Here is a 23,286-nt window from a genome sequence, read left to right as displayed (position 1 = left end):
TAAGGGCTGACCAAACAGTCCTACAAGCAATTTCCGGAGCCATACTGCATCTCTTGCTCCCATGGAGGATGCAATGTATTCAGCTTCTGTAGAACTCTGAGCAACTGAAGCCTGTTTTCTACATATCCATGAGATCATTCCTGATCCTAAACTGAAGAAACATCCTGATGTGCTTTTCCTGTCAATTACGCTTCTAGCCCAATCAGAATCAGTGAATCCATGTAGGTCAAGGTCTACATGTTTATATTTAAGACCAAAACCAATAGTTCCTCGAAGATATATCAGAATATGTTTTGCAGCAACAAGATGTATTTCCCTAGGTTCACACATGAACTGACTTAGTGCATTAACAACATAACATATATCAGGGCTTGTGTTTACCAAATACATCAGAGATTCAATAATCTGTCTGTAGAGGGTAGGATCTGCAAACTCTGATTCTGCAGCTGCTTCCTTTAGCTTAAGCAGATTTGTCTCCATAGGTGTTGTCATGGATCTACAATCCATCATTTCAAATCTCGAGTATATCAATGGTGTATTTTCCTTGATTAAGGATTATACTATCTGCCTGCTGCCAAACTTCCAATCCAAGGAAGTAGTGAAGAATTCCTAAACCTTTCATATCAAACTCAGAGGCTAATTCTTTCTTACATCGAGAAATACAATTACCCTCTCCTGTGATTAGTTGATCATCAACACAAAGAATAAGAATTAATAATTCACCATTGATTACCTTGTAGTAGAGATTTGGATCTGCTTCATCCTTGGAAAACCCTAATTCCAAGAGATAGTGATCAATTCTTTCATACCATGCTCTGAGGGCCTGTTTCAATCCATATAGAGCTTTCTTTAATCTTTAAACATGTAATTCAGCCTTATGAATCACAAAACCTTCAGGTTGCTCCAAATAAACTTCTTCAATCTTAACATTCAGAAAAGCAGTCTTAACATATATTTGATGGACTTTCCATTGTTTAGATGCTGCAATAGCCAAAATTGCTCGGACAGAAGTGTATTTGGCAACAAGAGCAAATGTCTCTTCATAGTCAATACCTTCTTTCTATGAGAAACCTCTGGCAACAAACCTTGCGTTGTGTTTCTCAATGCTGCCATCTACTACATGTTTGATTTTGAAGAGCCATTTAGAAGATCCACAGATTTGATTTTAGGCCTAGACACAATATCCCAGACATCATTTTTCAGAATTGACTGATACTCTTCTAACATAGCATCTTTCCAAACTTGATGCTTGAGAGCATCTCCTACACAGGAAGGTTTTGCATCAATGATCTCACTCATCAAGGTAGTATAACTGGAAAATAGGTTAGGTATCTTACTTTCTCTAAAGGTCCCCTTTGGAACAGCATAATTTTCGGCTTCTTGAAGCATCTTTTAGCCCAAAGTGGTCTCCTCCTAGTTTTGGGATAATGTTCTTCTAAAGGTAAGTTTTGAACTTCATGCCCAACATTTTCAGGGGTCTCCCTCTGAATCTCAAGGGTGGAATCCTCATCCATGCTTGTAGGAGGATCTTGGTGTTCTAATTCATTAGAGCTTTGCGACCTCCTGAATGCTATGTCTTCTTCAAAGATGACATCTCTGCTTAGTTCAATTTGCCTTTGACCAGGTATGTATACTCTGTAAACCTTAGAGGTTTCACTGTACCCAACAAATACCCCTTCCTTTCTTGAAGTTTATAACTTTGATCTCTTTTCTTTGGGGACATGAATATAGACCGCACACCCAAAGATCCGGAGATGACTTATGTCAGGTTTGTTTCCAGTAAACGCTTCTTCAGGGGTTTTATTATCAAGAAGAGAATGAGGACATCTATTTTGAATGTACACAGCTGTCCTAGATGCTTCAGCCCAAAATGAGGTTTCTATATATTGGTTAAACAACATAGCCCTAGCAGCTTCTACTATATTCCTATTCTTTCTTTCAGCTACCCCATTTTGTTGTGGGTTATAAGGTACAGTTAACTCCCTCTTAATCCCAACATTTATACAATAATCTTTAAACATATCAGAAGTGTATTCGCCCCCATTATCTGTTCTTAAGGTTATGATTTTCTTACCTGTCATGTTTTCTGAAAGAGCTTTGAATTCCTTAAATTTAGAAAGAATTTCTTCAGACTCTTTGTACCTCAGAAAATATATCCAAGTCTTCCTAGAATAATCGTCTACAAATATTACATAATATAAAAAAAACCCTAAGGAGGGTACAAACATGGGTTCACATAAAACAAAATGAACTAATTCTAATACATTTTTGGATTTACTGTTGCTAGAATTGAAAGACCCTTTAGTATTCTTTTCCAAGGCACACCCCTTGCAGGCTCCTACAGAATTTTGACTTAGCTTGGGTAAGCCAATCACCATCTTGTTTATCTTAGGTAGGGCATGGATATGAAGGTGCCCTAATCTTCTGTGCCAAAGTTCATTTGAATCTAGAGTTTCATGAATCAAGGCTTGAGGTGGAGTGGTGCAAAGTCTGTAGAGACTCCCTTGTCTTACTCCAATGGTGTGGACTTTCTTGATGGTGGAGTTCTTTGGCCAAGCAAGTACCTTTCCTTCCATAAAGGTTAATATGTAACCCTTATCTTCAAGTGCAGAAACTGAGACAAGGTTTCTCTTTATACCAGGTACAAATAGAACTCCATCCCGCTGTAGGGATATGCCTTACTTTAGGTTGATATTGCAAGTTCCTATTCCCATGACTGGATAATTTGAGTAATCACCAATTGTCACTTCTTCATTAGAATTTTCCACAAGTGTATCTAGGTGCTCACGAAATCCAGTGATGTGTCGAGATTCTCCGCTGTCAATCACCCATGTGTTGGAACTGGAGGTGACTTGACTAGAGAAGGTTGACTAGAAGACTAGTTTCTCGGAATCACTCCCTTTCTTAATTTCTACCATTGAAGCATGTTGTTGGATCCTATCTGGACACTTCATTGCATAGTGCCCATATTGGTCACATCTGAAACATTGTACTTCAGAAATGTCTCTCTTCTTCTTTGAAGACCTCTTTCCATTTGAGTTGTTGTCCCTCTTTCTCTTAAAGTTCTTCTTCAATCTATCAAATTTAGGAAATTTAGAACGAGCATTGATTCCTTGAATGAACGATTCCCATGAGGTAGGAAGTCCATTTAGGGCCATCATAGCAAGTTCTTTGTTGTCTACTAGATGTCCAATAGTGGATAGTTAATCCCTAAGCTCAGTGATCCTCAAGAAATAGGATGTAACTATCTCTCCTTTATTCATCTTTAAATGGTGTAGTTGATTCTTTAAGGTGAGAGCCCTGCTAGTGTTGTTGATTTCATAAATGTCAGCTAGGGCTTTGAACATCTGAAAAGCCGTCTCATATTTAGAGATAACTGGCAAAATGTGGTCTCTCACTAAATCCACAATTATCTGGAGAGCCTTCTCACTGTCCTTGCTCCACTGAATTTTCTCTGTATCATCAGCGGGTTCAGGACTTTCACTTTTGACATGGGAGTCAATTTTATTTTCTTTCAAAACAAGCATATTCATGAATTTCCAAGATACAAAATTTGATGCTCCATCTAATCGATCTTCAAACCTAACTCCGGTTGCCATTAGGATTATAGGAATGTGATCTACTAAGGGCCGGGTGAAAGTCTATAAGATCGTTACAAAATTTAATTTGATCTTCCTTAACTTGGCTCTGATACCATGTTAAGTTTATATAAATTTTGTGATCAAGAGGATAGAAAAGATAAAGATGTAGTCTGGAATTTAAATTTGAACTGCAGTTGTGTGAATGAAGGAAGCACAACACTTATTAATTTTCACTATTGTCCTCCTCCCCATCGTATGCATGTTATATATCTAAGTGAATGAGAGGGTACATAGGGAAGAGAGATGTCTTCCCACGTGGGAAGACACATCTCTCCCTATGTACCACTCAGCACATTAACAAACATATTGTGATTTGTTTAACCCAGCCCGTAAACATTAATGGGTGTAACCGATAATATTCCCAGCCCGAAAACAATGACGGGGTGTGACCGGTGGCACTCACCACAATTTGATATTTATTTATAATTTATAGTTAACGTGTAGTGTATACTACTTATGTTAACATATATTTAATTCATGTATCGGGAATGGTACGACCGATGTTACAAGAATTGACAGGTTTGACTCAAGTAAGCTCCTATACAGCACAACCCTTCTTCCTCATTTTTCGTGTGTGCAAGTTCGGATACGACAACAAAGAGTGTTACAGGTGCGCAAAGCAGACAACAACAAACATTCCCAAGTTTCAAATAGACGAAAACCCCTGGACTAGGGTGCCCAACACACATGCGTGACACTTTTTGGCTGAATTTTGGAGAGATAGGGCTATAGGACCTCTTGACTGCAAAATTACATCCTTTTGGTTGAACAAACATCCTCAGACTAGGGTGCCCAACACACCAATTAAGTATTTTGACACTCAGTTTGCAATTACAAGTTCCTTTTTGTGTCCTCTTGCTGGATCTAAGCTACTGTGTTAGTTTTTTTTTCTGTAATTCACTGTTATTGTTGAAAGTTATCAATTTCATATCATTTAGACTAGATCTTAAGCACACATGTTCAAATCTCAATTTCCAATCACATAATTATCAAAAAGGGAACAATCAATCAAAGTGTCCAGCTCTCCTATTAGGACTGTAGTTGAACTTATTCATTGTTCCCCAATGATTTGTCTGGAGATTTGATATCTTAGTTTACATCCATAGCCTAGGATCTCATTCCCATACCAATAATTTTACAGCAATCATGCCCTTCGAGATGTTGCACTACAAGGAAAAAACATTATTCAAAATCCTTCATAAATTAAGGAACATTAAAGTAGATAATTGAAGTTCTTTTGCAATATTGATTTTTATTTGGGCCATAAAAGCAATATGCACTACCTTATAATTTGAACAGCATATTTATTGTTCTCTCTCACATTGAATATTCATTTTCTTTCTTAGACACTAATTTGTTTAGCTTTGTTTGATAAAATCAAAAAAATATCATCCCATTTAATCATTGAAAACCCTATTTTTGATATGTGCATTGACATTGTGCTTGATTACTGGTTTATTCTTAGGTGGGCATTCAGTCCCTAGTGGCAAAAGAAGAAAACGAAACTATTAATGTGCATGGTAACCAAATACATCTGGGGAGCACATTAGGTATCTTTGAGCGAAATATGTGAAGCAATAAAGAATAACACCTAATATAACTATATGCAAACATTGGAGTGTATGGTCTTTATCAACTGTAGTAAAAACTCATTTACAAAATGCCAGGGTGTTACTGGGAAAACTCAGTTACTGGTTGTAAGCCAACATAATATAGTTTTAGACATTTATATGCAAGAAGTCAAGTTATAGAACAGTAATTGTTTCAAGTAAAATGAAGGTCATATTGTAGTAACATACCAGTCAAGATAACATCTCCTTCAAAAAGAGTCATTATTGAGCTTATGTGACTTATGAGATATGGGATTTTGAATATCATGTCTTTGGTTGACCCTTTTTGTTTAATTTGATCGTCCACCTGAAAAGAAGTTAATATCTCAGTCATAATAAGTAATTTTGTTATTTGACTGTACCATCTATAAATCAGCAAGAAAAAATGCATTAGAATCAGCTCTTTATTTTGAAATTTTATTGAAGTACAACATGTGAGAGGAATAGTAGAAATTCTCACCTTTAACCATAGCTCTAGGTCATCTGGATTTGAAACTGTGGATTTGGATATCTAACAAAATCCCAAAGAATAATCTAAGAACCTATAAAATATAGGAATGTATATACACCTCATCTAGTCTAGAAGACATCAACTTGCTAGAATACAATTCATCATTGACATTACATTGACAAAATTGTGGCAAGGAAATCACTTTCAAGGGAACAAGAGAACATACACTGGAGACTTCTTAAAATTGTTTTAAGAAAAAAATGTCCCATTACTTCATTTTTAGTTTTTCATTAAAGAGGAAACAAATAACCCATTTTAAAATATTAAAAATTGATTCTAAATAGACAGCATACACAAACCTTTAACCAATAGGTCTCTACATTCTTTCATTGACACACACAAAGACAAGCTAATTATACTCTTTTAGTGAAACATTCAAGATTGATAGGTAATTCATTAGTTGCTATATTTAACAGATGGAAATGATGATGAGACTTGTGTATTAAGAGTTCCAATGAATGGATCATGATGAACTTAAGACAATCTTATTGTCACTCCAATTCTACCTCCTAAATATATAGATCTTATCGATTACATGCATATTATTGCTTACAGCTCCAGCTAATAAAATGAATACATGAATTAATAATAGAGATGACAATGCATACTAGATACATGAGTAAAATATATCTTTATTCGCTCATGAAATCATTATAGAAGATGACCAGAAATGGCCAGTCAAGGATCAAGTTCGATCTGACTTGGCCATACTACTTTCTTGTTGTGACGTTTTCAGACATCGCCCCATTGCAAATGGGGACCCCCACTTTTTCACTTCTTAGGGTGGTCGTTTTGCCTAGTTTCCTAGTTTTAGCCTTTGCTTATTAGAGGGTGTCATGTCAAAATGCAAAAGATGTTAAAATGTTAAAATGATCCTAAGTGTCAAGTTGCCTCAGAGTTTTGATTTATTCTTGCTAAGTGCTGAGTTTCAATTTTGCATTGAAATGTGAGCAAAAATGATAAAAATGTTGCAAATTGGTGTGATTTTTGTGCGTAGGTGCTAAAAGTCCATATAGGAGTCATTATTTTCACTCCTAGGGGGTAAATTATGTCAAATATGCACAAAGTCCCGATGGACCTCAGTTTTCCCCCACTCAAATCCAGTTAAAATGTGGAAAGTCTCAATGGATATAGAATTTCCACTGAGCAAAAAGATAAATTTGACAAGTTTTGGTTTTTACAGTGTGCAAATTGCCAGTCCTGATGGGAAACATTTCTCCCCCATGAATTTAAGTCATATAATCAAGTTGTCCAGATGGGATGCGTTTTTCCACCTAGTTTTGAGGGCAAAATAGACTCTATCCTGATGGAGGGCATTTTTCCACTAATTTTCATGTGCTTTTTGGGAAAATCCTGATGCATATGGATTCTCCACTGCAATTGTCGCAATGGAGGTCATTTTTCCACCAAGCCCTTTTGAGAAAAATGTACAAGGAAGGTGAATCCAGATGACCCACGTTTTTAAGTTAAGAGAAATAATGTGTCCAAATGAGGTTCGAATCTCCACTAAACTGGAAAACATGTGTGAGGAAGTGAAGTGTGGACAAGATTATGTTGTCCCGATGAGGTGCGTTTTTTCACTGGGATGAATTGATGAATTTTAATGAACTTTTATTGTCCAGATGGAGTTTGAATTTCCCCTAGAGGGTGTGTTGATGAAATTGACAAAGTTTTAATGAGATTTTGTGAGTCCAGATGAACCACATTTTTCCATTGGGAGTTGCCTTTGCATGAAATGATGAATTTTAACTGTCCAGATAGGCATCAATTTTCCCTTGGAGTGAAATTTGTGATCAAAGTGGATGAAATGATGAAAATTGTTTGTCCAAATGAAGTTTGATTTTGTGCCAGGTGACTGCAATTGAATTCAAAGAAAAGTGTGCCCAAATGATTTTATATTCGCCCTACTATAAACATTTAATGACCAAGTGTAATGCATTTAATGCCAAATATGGAATACTGTTGACGTGTCTAAAATTGCTGAACTTGCGACTTCATCCGGCCAACGCAGAATAGAATGTACTCGCTGAGCATCCTATCCTCTCTTGAGATAAGGAAATCCCTAATGCTGTTTTTGCGTTTGATCAAGGGGATGACCTCAAGGTTTCAATTGTCAGGTTTTGACGGCGGCATCACTCAGTGGTTTGATGTGTTTTGCTGGGAACACAAGGGGACTTACGATTTGCAACAAGCTGGTCTGTTGTGATTCTCGAATTATGTAATAAAGAGCAAAAGGAAAGGGGTTTAGGAGACCTAAAACTAACAAGATTGGTATGCGGGTAGACGGATTCAACATAACCAATCCCCGCTTGGCCAGAATAGCTCACAACCTTGCAGGAATGGTGCAGTCTTCAAAGGGACTTGGAAGATTTTCAGACTGGAGACGCACGGCTAAGCACCCAATTTTGGCGCAGCTCAGACAGACACCTGCAATTGAACTAAGCACAATTAAAGGCTCAGGTTAACCATACAAAAGGATACACAATCAGTATATCCTCAATGGTATGAGCCTGAATCTATCAAATACCTGCACACCCAAAACAAAAAGATCTATCTAAAACGCTGAAAGAAACCATGCAAACAAGATGAAAACAAGACAATAAACACCAAATCAATGTTTATATATTGATTTCAGCTGCCTATTACAACAATTTCTGCAACATCTCTATGCTACTGCTTAAAATCTAACCTATTCCAACTCTAAAATCCAACTACAAAATTCTCTCTAACTGCCTAACTATCTAACCATCTAACCCTTTACAAAAGAAAGGCCTCTGCCTTTTATATTTTCTACAATATTGAATCAGAGGCTAGGATTGACTGCATCCAAGGACTGCAACCTACCATCCAAAAGTTGGCAGCCTTAACCCATGCCCAATCAATTCTCAGTTATCCAACCAACCACAATTCCATCTACCTGCCACTATTTGGCTTTAATTCGGTCAATTTGGCAGTTGGACATAACTGTCCACAAAAATATCTTGCGCGGGACCCAAAGGCAGTTTTATAATAAAACAATTTCAGTTTTTAAAAACTGAACTTCTAGAGTTAAATCCAACTGTGTACTTTGCCTGAGAATGCATGATTGTTGCATTCGGAGTGTTCTTCGGTCTTTGGTGGTGAACTTTAACTTGTTGCCCGGGTGGCACGCTTCCCAATGCTTCATCACTTTGATCCTGCACTGCATCTTTTCTCCTCCAGCTTCCAACGCTTGGCCTTGGTTGCGATTCCTCTTCGATTTGCATTTTCAGGGCTTCGCCTGGTTCTCTGCGACCTGCAAACCATTAATCCCATTTTAATAAATTAATTTGAAAGTTTTAAAATTAATTTAACAAATATTAAATTTAACGCCTGGAGGGTGATTTGAAAATTTCCCAAGTTTTAACGCTTTTACTCCTTCCACGAATTTAATTGTTCCTAGCAATTTCGGGCAAGAGGGGCGTTTGAAAAGTTTTTAAAAAAAGTTCATACTTAGACGTTTTCAAAATTCGGCCTAAATGGCACTTCCGCAAACTTTAAGTTAACGCCTTACTATTTTATTTTCAAATTTTCGAAGGGTTTGAGAGCAATTGCAAGGTTTTAAAAACTGACATTGTCACCCCTTTATGGTGAATTTCGAGAATTTGGGCACTTTTGCAAACTTTAAAAAACTCTGACATTTTCACCCCTTTATGGTGAATTTCAGGATTTTGGGCACTTTTGCAAACTTTAAAAACTTTGACATTTTCACCCCTTTATGGTGAATTTCGGGATTTTGGGCACTTTTGCAAACTTTAAAAACTTCGACATTTTCACCCCTTTATGGTGAATTTCGGGATTTTGGGCACTTTGGCAAACTTAAACTGACATTTTCACCCCTTTATGGTGAATTTCGAGATCTTGGGCACTTTTGCAAACTTTAAAAACTTTGACATTTTCACCCCTTTATGGTGAATTTCGGGATTTTGGGGTTTTTGCAAACTTCGGCATTTTGGAGTGTTTTGCAAACATCGGGATTTTGGAATGTTTTGCAAACTTCGGGATTTTGGGGTGTTTTGCAAACTTCGGGATTTTGGAGTGTCTTGCAAACTTCAGGATTTTGGAGTGTTTTGCAAACTTCTTTCCCTTTCACACTTTTACCCTCTAAAATGCGATTTTCAGCATTTTGAGGGGGGTTTTGCAAATTTTAAAAACTTTTCAACTATCACTTGTCCCTCATTGTGCGATTTTTGGACAATGGGAGGAGTTTGTCAAGTTTTACCTATTGTATTTTATCCAATACTAGCGAATTTCGGAGATTTCACCCATTTTGCCAATTTTTAGAAACTCATGTAATTTCCCCCCTTGGTGCGAATTTTAGGATTTGAAGGAGTTTTGTCAGTTTTTTGACACTTTGCATTCTTTATCTCCTTTGTATACCTTGGCAAAAATCGGCATTTCAACGTCATTGCAGGCTTTAACTCTTTCTTCACATTTAGGCGACTTTGCGAGAATTGGGGAGTTTTAAGTTCACAATATGGCCCTAGAGGCCGAATTTGGTTTTAGCGGCACTTGACCCTTCATATCCCCTTCCTCTTCCGCAAGGACAGAAAGGCACAAACTGGGGGGTCCCTGTCCAAGACGGGGATGGGTGTGCGATTCACACAACAAATCCCAATGCAAATCGATTTTCCACCAAGCTGATTGAAGTAAAGTTTTATCCCACATTGCTTATGTGGTGTATTTTCAAGGCGAAAACAAGAATTAAAGGACCGAGCCAGCACTCAAATAATATTATATTATCATTGATGTGACAGTTTGAAGGCAGATTGGAGGCGTGTCATTGCTAGCTGAAGATTCAAATTTGTCCTAGTATGGAGCTGAGCCATTTTTGGAGAGGATTTCCAAGCTATGTGCAGCACCATTGCTGATTAGGGCAATTTGCTGTGTGTGGCAACATTATTGGAGGGCTGGTGATATCATTTTGGGGGCGCCATTGTTAGACTTGTGAGCATTTGCATTTGAGGTCATTGCTGGTAGAGGGGCGACTTTGTCTGAATACATGTTTGGCGTCATTGTTGGGTGAGTTTGTGGCACCATTGAGAGGGCGATATTGCTGGTTCAGATCTGAAGTATTATTTACAGCACCCTAGACACAGCATTAGCTTGTTCTCAGTCCACATTTGCTGGTCCAAACTTCATTCCCAGCCATTGGAATTGTGTCCTTGGACCTGACAAAAGAGAAATCAGACCCAGGACGTGTTAAAGGACACCAAGATTTCACATTTTCCAGACTTAAGAGGGCATATTCAGACATCATGCTCAGAAAATCAGACCCGATACAACATTTTGACATCCAAAATCAGTCATTTTCTGAGTATAAATAGGTATACTCAGACTTCAAACCAAGAAGTTCAAACCTGGAAACGTATTTCAAGTATCAAAATCTATCATTTTTTGAGTTTAGAGAGGTGTCTTCAGAACTAGAACGTTTTATCCGCCACTATTCTCAGACTGAAAGGTCATTCTCAGCCATAGATTCAGGCAAAACATAATCATTTCCAACTAAGCAAGGGTAAATCGCTTCAGAAAAATGAATTGCACCATAAACAAGATCACTCCCAGCGATTGAAGTGCAAGTTACAGGGGTGTTTTCAGACATTTACACTCAAAAATCAGAACTGAGACAGCACATTTGATTGCAATTTCCTTCATTTTCTGAGTTTGGAAGGACATTTTCAGACTTAAGCATCAAAATCAGACCATTCCTAAGTCTGAAGACCAGGTTTTCTTGAGGAAAATTTTCCAGATTTCAATCCAGAACTTCACATTTTCCAGAATTGGTGTTACAAATTTCTAATTGGAACCTAAGTTAAATTATTCGTTCAAATTACCTATCACAAGTTGAGACAATCAATCCGGATGAGGGTCAGATTTCCACTTGAGGGTAGAATTATGAAGGAAGAGACAAATCAATTAAAATGAAGATCAATGACAAAGTAGTCCTTATGGGCATCAAATTTCCACCAAGCGAAGAAATGGACAAAGATAATGCAAATGTTTTAGGAACTGATCTGTCCCTACGAGGATTGATTTCCCACTAAGGTTGAAACAAGGTTTATCTCATAGGTGTTTGATTCAACATTTGCTTGATGTGAAATAGAATTGCCCAAGGCAAGGAGGAGACTTGACAAAGATATATTTCGATCAGGAAGATCAACATTTCAAGGATGGGAAGAGATTCCAAAAGCAAGAATGAAGACTAGCTCAAACATGAAGAAAGCTTCACCATGATGATGAAAAAGTGAGGAAAGACAAATCAAGATATGAGCACAAGGGGATCCCACATTATGAAGTAGGAACTACATCAAGGGGTCTCAAACGAAGGATCTAAGGATGAAATGCAAGGAATTCCAAACATCATGAAGAATGTTCAAGGAAAACTGATTAAGTCTACAAGTCAAGCTGAGGTGGCATCCCAATCACCCTTTCGTTCAATCAAAGGGTACCAAGTCAGCATTCATTCAAGGAGGGAATAGGTAACACATGGCACTACATAAAATATTATTTATCTCACCTACCCTCATCTCTCATTGGTCAATGTAATAGTGGTTGTAACAAACCCTAATTTGGGTTTTATCTTGTAATTTTGGCCATTGATCTTGAATCAATCTGAGTCATTCATTGTAATGAGACCTCTATATAAGGCTCAGCTCTCTCATTTGTAAAGGTTAATAGTTGAAGAGCTAGAGATTAGTAGAGTAGGTAGATTAGAAGTTAGAGTAGAAGTACATCTTGTTGCAAGATACATTGTTTTTCCTTGAAGTTATGGTGAATTTTGTATGTTGATTCAACATGTTACATGGTCTCTACTTCTTATTTGCTTTCATGTTGTTTAGATGAATGAAAGGGAATTGTGAATGATTAATGGTGAAATTTTTTTATCCATACCACTAGCTTCTTTCTGATTGTAAGTTTGCCTTGTGTGGTCAATTGAAATTTGAATCGGACTTAACTTCAATTATTGCTCATCCATTGGTATACATTGTCTTGATGGTATTGATGTTGATGGTATTAATTTGAACATCATATATTTACTTTAGAAGATTGCACTACCTTTGTGGAGTTATCATTGATGTCAAAGAAAAGTCTAGTAGAGTCTCACCAAGTCATTCACCACTTCTTACATTCCTAGGATTAGACTAGACTCTCTAAACCCTTCCCCCTTCGTCCTTTTTTAAATCCAAGTTAGTTTAGGAGAGAAAGCATCACAACATTGCAATATCAGATGATCAAGTTCCAGCATTATTCAAACGTCCACGTATTCAACATAGGTTCCCTTGTGATTCCACCAGTATCACATCAACCATTGAGCTTATCCACTAGTCAAGACCTAACAATTTGGAACCTTGAAGCTGTCTCATTTGATCACAAAGCATAGCATTTGAGAGACTTTGTTGAAGAGAGGATAAGATACCTCGGTACTTTATTATGTGTTCGATTGTGCATAATAACACATTAACACTTCCTTGATGATGCACAATCTATTTAAAAGATCGATGGTTGCCAAGAAGAACACAACCCTCAACCAATTGGCACTTATAACTACTTAAAACCCACAAACAATTAATGCATAGTCTAATAACGAGTACTATCGAAACATAATATTCTATGTTACCCCGTGTTTTGAGGACAAGGTAGAGTGGGGACGAGGGGACACATTTCGGGGATGAGGATGGGAGGAAATCATTTTTAAGGGGATGGGAAGGGACCACTATTAAAAAAATAGGGAAAAGTTAAAAAACATAGAAATTTTTTGATATTCATATGATAGCATTAGAGACCGAATACAGTATTTTGATGAAAGAAGGATACATGATGGATATCAGATAGGTATCGGTGAGGAAACAGCTAGAGACCGAATACAGTATTTCGATGAAAGAAGGATACATGTGTTGAGAGTGCTTATCTGTCCCAGATAATTCATGAAAGGGTCCTAGGCCGCAAGAATGTGAGATTAAACCTGTATATAAGGATATATATATATATAGATATGTGCCAATGAGAGGCTGAATATGAGGATGGATGACTAAATCAAGGTGAGGGTCTAATAATGAAAGTTCCCGGATAAGTGTATACAAAAATATTAGATGAGGGGCCTCCCCTTGGGCTAAAGGATGGAAGACTAAATGGGTATGAAGGAGAGGAATAAAATCTATGATTGAGATTTGTGTTTTAATGATTATATCCGACCATGGATTGAGCCTAACTACCTGAGTTAAAGTCTGGGAGAAGAGATATATGGGCATATTTAAACTGAATGATTGTCTGAGTATCTATACGTAAATACAAGGGGCAGGAAGAGGAATAAATAAGGGGGTTAAAACAGAGTCTGGGCAAGAGAAACATAAGGGGATGAAAGGAGAAACATGCTAACAACCACCTAGGACACGAAAACAAAGGAGGGGGTTGCCTTAAGGTGGCACAGACAGGAGATTGATGCCATCAGCTCCCAAGTTGGCCAACTCATCCGCTCTTTTATTGCCCTCCCTATAAATATGATTGACTGTGAACCTATCAAAATCTCTGCATAAGTCAAGAGCTTTTGACAGCAAAGTATTTAGTCTCCAATTAGGCATACTACCTTTCCTTAGAGCATTGACAATTATAGCCGAATCTCCTTCAATTTCCAAGTTCTTAACTCCTAGTTTCCTACATAAATGCAGACCCTCCACCAGGGCCATAAGTTCCACCCAATTGTTGGTGTTGATGCCAACCGGAGAGGCAAGGGTTGCTAGTTCCTTGCCTTCCCAATTATGAACAACACATCCTATCCCTTCTTGCCCTGGGTTGCCACGAGATGCCCCATCAAAGTTTAGCTTCACCCAACCATCGCCTGGGGGCTGCCAACTGCATGCATCCCTTGATCGAAGATTAGCAATAGGACCATCTCTTACAAAGGGAGGGAAGGATAAGCCTTCCCAACGTTTTATCATCTTTTCATCCCAATAAGTGATAGAGGCATTCTTCAAAGTGCCTGATGACAGTCGGTTGTTCATGAGCTCAGTGATAGCTGACTCTATCCTGTTAATGATTCTGGGAACCTCTAGTTTTTCATTCTTAAAGAGACGTCTATTTCTCTCCTTCCATAGTGTTGTGACCATTTCACACATCGCCCCATTAAAATGGGGACCCCCTCTTTTTGCTTTTTGTTTTGCCTTTTCTTCTTTCTGCTTTTAGGATTTTGAGTAAGTGAGTGAGTCGTCTGGACTAGGGTTAAGCCTTAGAAATTGCCTTTTGATATTTTCAAGCCGAGTCCAATCTAATTTTGAAAGATTATTAAGCATCCTCCTGAGATTGCAATTTTGAAATAGCCTGAGTTTGTCAGGAAGTTGAGTATGTCTCAGGATGGGTCCAGTTAAGATTTTGAGGGCAAATTCAAATTTGGTCTAAGTGTTAGCATTTTAATGATGGAATTATACATTTTGTCTGGGCAAACTCTAACCAAAATTTTGGAAGCAAGGTAACCGATTCCTGGACTTGAGGACGACCTAACCCTGCATGATGAAGTGATCTGAAGACCTAATTTTTTGATATTTTGGCTTATAAGGGCAAAATCGCTCCTGTCCCTCTCTCAGGGACCAGGGCGAAAGTGATATTTGGTGCATCTTGGTTATTGACTTGTTTTAATTGTTTTGTGCAGGGTCGCCAGGGGATACAATTGGACGTGAATTGAAGATTTTGAAGATTTTGAAGACTCAAAAATGACAAGTTTTCAAAATTTAAGCCCAAATCGCTCCTGTCCTTCACTGAAGGACCAAGGCGAAATGGCTTACTTAGGTCGTTTTGGGCCTCATTTGATCAAACTGAAGCATCAAGGACGCAATGAAGGATGAAATGAGCATGAAGGAGTATCCAGACTTAGTCGTTGGCAATGAAAGATTGAACTTTTGGCCCAGCAAGGACAAATCGCTCCTGTCCCTCACCCAGGGACCAGAGCGATTTTCTTCAGAGCATACCTTCTTGGACTTTTTGGATTTGGACTCTTGTTCATAGCTTGCAAAATGATGATATCTTTCCCAGCAAAGGAAATTTGAGATGAAAATTGTAAAGACTTGACCTTGAGGACCAAAGGCGCTCCTGTCCCTCACTGAAGGACCGGAGCTTGATTTTCAAATTTGCACTGTCCTTGCAGGACCAAGACAATTTTTTGATTGGAAGAGATCAAGGAGGGCATGTTTTGTCCATTGAATATAATTTGAGTAGTCGACAAGCAAGGAAATATACCAAGTTGCAAAAGGGCACTCCTGTCCCTTGCTGAAGGTCCAAAGCGATTTTCTAAAAGGTGCAATTTTCTTACAAGGACGAAGTAGTTTTGTGATTGAAACGAATGAAAGAAGGTATTTTTGGTATTTTTTTAGCCCGTTGAAGATAGTTTGGAAGCCTAACAAAGGACGAATAAGCTTGGATTTGCAAAATCGCTCCTGTCCCTCACTGAAGGACCGAAGCTTGAATTCCAAGTTTGCCTTATCCTTGCAAGATTTAAATGATTTCGCGATTTGAGAAGGACAAGGAAAGTATGTTTTGCTCATGGAATATAACTTGAATGGACCACAATGGAGAAAATCGATCCAAATTGGCTTGGGCGCTCCTATCCCTCTCTCAGGGACCAAGGCAATTTTAAAGGAAGCTCCTGTCCCTCTCCCAGGGACCAGAGCGATTTTCCCTCAAGTTTTTGGCAAAGGAAAAGCAAGTTTTTCGTTTGAGAGGAGTAAAGGAAGGCATAATCGATCCATTGAAGATAATTTTCAAAGATTGCAAAACACAAGTGGAGTCCAAATTGGCCAAGGCGCTCCTGTCCCTCTCTCAGGGACCAAGGCGATTTTAAAGGCGCTCCTGTCCTCACCCAGGGACCAGGGCAAAAAATACATTATCAAGTCTTCCCTTCCGAATTTGGTCGAATCCAGGCCAAGGCACATGATGGCGATGATATTTGGGAATGCTTCAAAGAAGAACGAAGTTGCAAAAACCACAAAACTTGATGAAATGGGCTAAGGCGCTCCTGTCCCTCACCAAGGGACCAGAGCGAAATCTTCAAATTTGCCTGATTGCCTAACATTTTGGAGTGCCACTTTCGTCTGCAAGACTCAAGATGGATTAAGGAACAATGTTTTACGCCTTGAAGATAATTAGATATTGATATGATTAAAGATTTGTGCCATGGACTAAAGATCGCTCCTGTCCTTCACTGGAGGACCAAGGCAATTTCTATAGAATCAATCATTCCTTTCCAAAACCACGTCAAGGCGAGGTCATGCAAAGTCAAAAATGTCTTTAGGAAGGCGATGAACAAGGAGTTAACCTCAAGAATCGACAATTTTAAGCTCAAAAGCAAAAAATCGCTCTTGTCCTTCACTGAAGGACCAGGGCGAATATCCTTGGAAGAGCTCATTTGGTATTGGAGAAACGAGTTTGGCATGCATAGAACAAACAAGGAAGATCATTGATTGCCCTGCAACATGAATTGGCGGTTGGAAAAGACAAGAACCAAGAGCAAAGGGTGGGATCGCTCCTGTCCCTCACCAAGGGACTAGGGCGAAAATATTTTAAGATACAATCCTCCAAAGATGGAATAAATCAAACTCAAGATTCCGAGCGAAAAGGCCATTTTGGACGTCCAAGATAAAACTTTGAACGCGAAAAGCGAGAAATGCAAGGCCAAAGATAAAAGGGCGCTCTTGTCCCTCTCCCAGGGACCAGAGCGATGTTGTTGATATCCCAAATACCTCTCATGCTTAGGCGCCAATATTTTTCAAATTGCATTAAATGCTAAATCCGCTAAGACTTTGAAATATTTTTTAATTAAAATTGGCATTTAATAAGTTCGCATAAGGCATTTAATAATTAATTTAGGCCTTTAAAAAATCGAAATTTTTAATTGCAAAGGCATTTAAATTAATTATTATTAAATTAAATAAAAAAAGAGAGCGCTTGGGATGTTATTTTAATAAAGGTCGGCCTCCTCTTTTATTTAATTTTTATTTATTTTAGGCTTATTTTTCAAGTCGGCCTATGGGAATTGCAATGCATGAGCGCCTATATAAGAAAGGTATTTTGAAGCATTTTAATCCATCATTCAATCATTGTTTAAATGCGATTTGGAGAAGTGCGAATTTCAATCCAAGAAGGAGTGCGAACTTTGTTGGAGGTTAGAGGTGGAGCGAGTTTTCCTCAAGGCATTGAAGACCCAAAGGGTGTTGAAGTTGATAAAGGAGGCGCATTTGCTAGAGGACTTCGATCTTCATTTTGCCTAGCGAATTTCTTAATTTTTGCATCATTTCTTTTAGAGCTAGTCCTCAAAGAGAGGTATGGCAAGATCTCCCTTGTTCAAATTTTGAAATTTTGAATTTCCAATTGCGTAATCGTATTTAGGAAATGATAATTCAAAGATTTATCATGAAGTTTCCTAAATTTAAAGCTTAAATCCAATCTATATTTCTACGTTCCAAGGTATATTGCTCATTATGAAATGTTGTGTAGGTGTCAAGATGGCGACCCCAAAGGCAGGAGCATCCACCAGTCGTCCAGCCCTCATGAAGGAAGATCAAAAGAATGAAGAAATGGAGACCAAGATCGTGTCAAAATGGAGTAACATTGGAGATACCAACCTAGGAAATTTCAGTGTGAAGAAGTTTCGAGAGGTCCCTTACATTGGAAAGCCATCACCTGTCGCAAGGAGAATAATTGAAAGTGGCATTATCAAGGCGGTCGGCTTCCCTCCAGCAATCCAGTGCCATGAGCTGATGATCGAGTGTGCCCGCCATTATGACCCACAGTCAAGATCGATCGTGTCCAAGGAAGGAAGCATTTTGGCTTATCTTTCAGATGAGGCTATCAGTGAAGCTCTCCATCTACCAGAACATAAAGATATGATTTACAAAAGCTTGGAAGGAGCTAGATCCATGTACGAGGATGATCCAGACACTTGCTTGAGCATCATCAACAAGAATTGGTTACTCAAAAGTCGTCCTCGCCTGAGCAAGATTCCCAACACACCACATAGGATCGACTTCCAGGAGGAGTACAGAGATTTGATAACCTTACTCAATCGAGTTACAGGGGCTCCTCAAGCCTTCTATTTTGAGAAGTGGATGTTCTTCTTCATCCAAGTGATAGTTCAAGGAAAAGGAACAATTCATTGGGCTAGAATCATTAGCCATTGCTTGGACGTGCAGTTGAGAAGACTGAAGGCTACCAAGTCATTCCACATGAGCTCATACATCATATATGCCTTGATCAGGAGTTTTGAATATGCAGGACTACCTCACAGAGGAGCGATTGGAAGAGGACCTGGAGAAGTCAGAGTTTGTGACTCTTATGTTCATTTGTATCATCCACTTGGGAGTAATTACAAGTTAGTCAATGATACCTTCACAATGAACATCACCAGGACACTGCAAGGCGGGATTCACAATCGGCTATCTCAAGAGGCACAAGAGCTTGTAAAGAGGTATGGTGCTTGGTTTATCCAATTCCAGAAGTTTACATATATTAGAGTTCATGGGTGTCCTTCACCTCCATATATGTTGCCGAGATATCCGACAGACAGGATAGTACTACTTGAGGTAACTAGGCAACTGGCAGCTTATGCGAAGGCATTCAGACATAGGCATGGAAATGGAATTCCTGTACCTATCATACTAGGAAATTCAGTAGAGGTATGTCCTAATGCTCCAGCTTTAGATGATGTGGAAAGAGAGTTGGCCTTATATTCATTTTCATTCTTTTCATTGAGGGAGAATTTTGATCCTTATGGGTATATAGAAGAGACAGTTGGTAGAAAATACAAGCATGAATGTCAAGTAGAGGACTTTTGGATGAATCTCTCAGATGATTTAGAAGTGAAAAGAAAGATGCATTCCAGATTGCCTTTAGATTTTATCAGGAAATGCAAAGTTTCCAGGGTGGCCGATCAAGCTCAAGACAGTGGCAGGCACCTCCAGTCATCCTATGATAGAGAGGACAAGGCAGTAAAGATAGATTGGAATGAACCTGAGGTTGTGGACTTAAAAGCTTTGATGGCCCCAGTTTTGTCCTGTACTCGCAGATGGGTTGATGTGCAACATCAAAAGTTGAGAGAGCAGAACATATCTATGACTTTTACTTTGGAGGAAAGGTCGGCAGAAGGAGCAAGCGCGAGTGAGGGCCATCCTCATCCTAGAAGCACAAGCGAAGGCAATCCTCACCCCAGAAGCGTAAGTGAAGGCAATCCTCATCCTAGAGGTGCGAAGAGGAAGGAAAGACCTGAGAAAAGAGAATCTTCCAAGAAGAAGCAAGAAGCCAATAGAGATCGCTCATCCGGCACATCTTCTCGACAAGAGAAGAGGACACTTGAAGTGGAGGAATCTATGGAATCAATGGTTCAGAATGATAAACATGAAGAAGGACAGGCATCTCAACGTTCATCAAGTCAATCTCCCCAGGTCAATGAGCTACATGAAGACAAGAATGACGATGAAGCAACATCTCCTCTCCGGAAAGAAGAGCCACTACCTAAAGAAATACAAGTTAGAGAGACAAGGTCCGCCATTCCAGATTGGTTGAAGGAGAGACTAACAAGGGTGATTGTGATCGAAGACGAAGATAATGTGATTGATTTAGATAGCGTTGTTGGAAATTCTCAGGGAGTAACAGAAAAGAAGAAGGCCACCAAAATGTCCAAGATGATCAGAGATGAGACAGGGTCCAGGAAGTTGCAGATAGCTACACCGGCAGTGGACAAGTACGAGGGTGAAATCCTTGCAAAAGAATATGATGTAGAAACCATTGAGCTTGGTCCACTCACCACCGAGCAGGCATTGGATGAGGCAACTAATTCATTTGAAGCACTTAAAGATAAACTTAAGGAAGAAATGGAAAAGAATAGAAAACTTGAGAGAGAGAGAGGTGCTTGGAGAGGCTACTTTAGCCACCTCAGTCAGCCTTTGGGACGTCAGGATCCAGCAGTATCTCCTGTGCAAGCACTTCCCCTTGAATCAGTTGGTGAGGTAGAGAGAGTTAAGAGCTTGGTCCAGCTTATGAGCTCTTGGATTGACAAATCCCATACAGTTGCCGTTGAGTTTGCAACGAGAATGATGCAGACCATCCATCAAGCTATCCAGGTCCTTGAGATCATCCACAACCTAATGATAATAGTAGCCGCCTTTGCTCATACTAAAGATGTTATCATTCCTGTTCTCCAAGTAATCAGGCAAACACCAAGGAAGACCTTAGCACAAGAACAGATAATGGATGGAGGAGCTCATAATTTACTCCAGTGGTCAACCTTACTCCAGATGAAGGAAGTTCTTTTCGAGGACACCAGCGCCAAATGCAATCAAGTGGAGGAGGTCATCCATCCAATCCAGGACAAGGTGTTTGGGGTTTTATGTACTATTCTTGGCAGAAGGATCGAAGTTGAGACAGATGTGGATCTTCAAGAGTTGGAAGAAAGGGTCAAAGTCATCTTTTGCAAAGATGAGAATGTTATTACAGATGAGCAAAGAGATAAAATGTTTGCTACTATGCTCCTGATTGAGAAAATCAAGGAACTCGAACCTGAATGGGACGCAGCTCTTCTCAAGGCCTTTGATCAGATTATTCACTTGGAAGAACGAATGAGGAATCTTCCCGAGATTCCTATTGCTGAGATTGAGGGAATCGTGTCCAGATTCATTGCATATGCTAAAAAGGAGCATTGGAAAGGGAATAAGGTTCTAGAAGAGAGGTTGTTATAGATGACATGGCACCTTAATTGTCATTGGTCTATGTTTCCTAGATTTTTGTGCCAAATTAAATATTTGGCTATGCATTTAATATTGTTCAATAAAAAGGGAACTTTTGTAATAAAACCCTAATTAGGGTTTAGGTGTCAGAATCCCAGCCGTTGATCTTCTTTTGATCTGGGCCGTTCATTGTAATTGAGGATGCTATATATACCCTCATTCATTTTCATTTTGTAATTAGAAATAGTGAGCAATAAGAAATAGTTAGAAGATTAGAGCTTTTAGAAAGAAGAAAGTTATTTTGTAGCAAGATTGAGTTTTGAAGAAAGAATTTCAAGCAATTGTTGTCTATTTTGGCTTTGAGATCAATAAAATATTGAAGTTATGGTGTTTTATTGCATTTCTTGTGGCTATCTTCATGGTTGTTTGTTTTCTTGAATCATTCTCAGTCGAAGTAGTATTTAAGTTTGAAGGACTAAGTGTTGGGCTTGATTTTGGTGAGATTCACGTTCCAAACCACTAGCTTCTTACTGATTGTAGGAACGCCTTGTGTGGTCAACTGGAGAGACTTGAATTACTTAAACCTTCAATCGTCATTGAGCTTTGGATATGTGCCTTTGTGGTAGTGTCTATGATCCTTGATGAATTGAAAAATCGTTTGTTACCTTAGAAGATCGCATCAATTTCAGTTGGGTTGTTATTTCATGGCAATATTGAAATTGGTAGAATCTTACCAAGTCTAGCCTACATTGGGTCATTCTTAGGATTAGATTAGAATTTATCCCTCGCAAACTCTACCTTTTGATCTTTTTGAGAACTTATTAGTTTAGGGAAATCTTGTTCCTACAGCTCGGAGGACGTAAGGCCCCTTGATGAAACAACATTCACAACGACCACTGGTGCTTATCCACACGTAGAGACCCTACATAAAAGAACATTGGAGTCACCCTGATTGATCCTTTTTTGCGACATCTTCAGCAATCAGAGGCTTTATTCAAGAGAGGATAAGGTACCCTTGGGTATTTTATTCTGTGTATGATTGTGTACAAAATACACGTCAACACATAGTTCCCACATAATGGAAGAAGGAAGAGCTGTCCATAAACCTTCAAAGAGACAGCCACGCTTGAGGAGAGGCCATGCCTTGAGCATTCCAAAGATGGTGTGGGGGAAGGCCGCAGACCATTCAAGTTTGTTGGTGAACCAGATCCAACATTTGTGAGCAAAGGGGTAGTTAAGGAGGATATGATTGGTGTCTTCCTCGTCTGCCTCGCAAAGAGGACATCTACTAGAGCCCTCATACCCCATTCTTCTAAATTTGTCCGCAGTTAGGAGCTTGTTCTAAACCGCAAGCCAGGAGAAGATACCTGCCTTAGGCAGACAATATTTATCCCAGCAAAGTTTCAAGGGAAGCTCAGTCATAGGTCTTAAAAACGATTTGGAGATGAGAGAGTACCCATCCTTGGAGTTGTATTCTCCTCTTAGGGAGCCATCCTAGACGAGCTTGTCCTCATTCTGACCTAAGGCAATGTTCCTTGATTTAAGAATTCCCATAAGTTTTTGTTTATCCCTTACCGGGATATCCTCATCTTCCTTCTCGATCCACTGCCAACCAACCCCATCCTCTGAAGGGGAGATATAGTTGTTTAACAGGGGTCCTCTATGAGATTCAAGAAGGATATCAGTAGCACCAAAGTCATGGATATTATCAATAGCCTTATATCCACTCCATGAATCCGACCAGAAAGGAACTTTATCCCCGGACCCCAGGTTCCAAGTAAGTCTGTCTGAGATAATCCTCC

General features: G+C 39.0%; 1 protein-coding gene across 3 annotated transcripts in view; it reads right to left on the bottom strand.

Moving 5' to 3' along the window:
• Positions 1 to 23,286, bottom strand: part of LOC131047116 (probable acylpyruvase FAHD1, mitochondrial) — a 296,277-nt gene that overhangs the window by 49,185 nt on the left and 223,806 nt on the right. For all 3 annotated transcript variants that reach the window (XM_057980961.2, XM_057980959.1, XM_057980960.2), the window contains exons 6-7: positions 5,712 to 5,762; positions 5,441 to 5,558 (exon numbers count right to left, since the gene is read on the bottom strand). In XM_057980961.2, the coding sequence (XP_057836944.1) occupies positions 5,441 to 5,558; positions 5,712 to 5,762 (169 nt within the window). The remainder of the gene's footprint in view (positions 1 to 5,440; positions 5,559 to 5,711; positions 5,763 to 23,286) is intronic.

The sequence above is a fragment of the Cryptomeria japonica genome, chromosome 2 (assembly GCF_030272615.1).
Source record: "Cryptomeria japonica chromosome 2, Sugi_1.0, whole genome shotgun sequence".
In the NCBI taxonomy this organism is placed as follows: domain Eukaryota; kingdom Viridiplantae; phylum Streptophyta; class Pinopsida; order Cupressales; family Cupressaceae; genus Cryptomeria; species Cryptomeria japonica.
The sequence above is the reverse complement of the archived record's forward strand: the minus strand, read 5'-3'. Positions and strand labels throughout refer to the sequence as shown.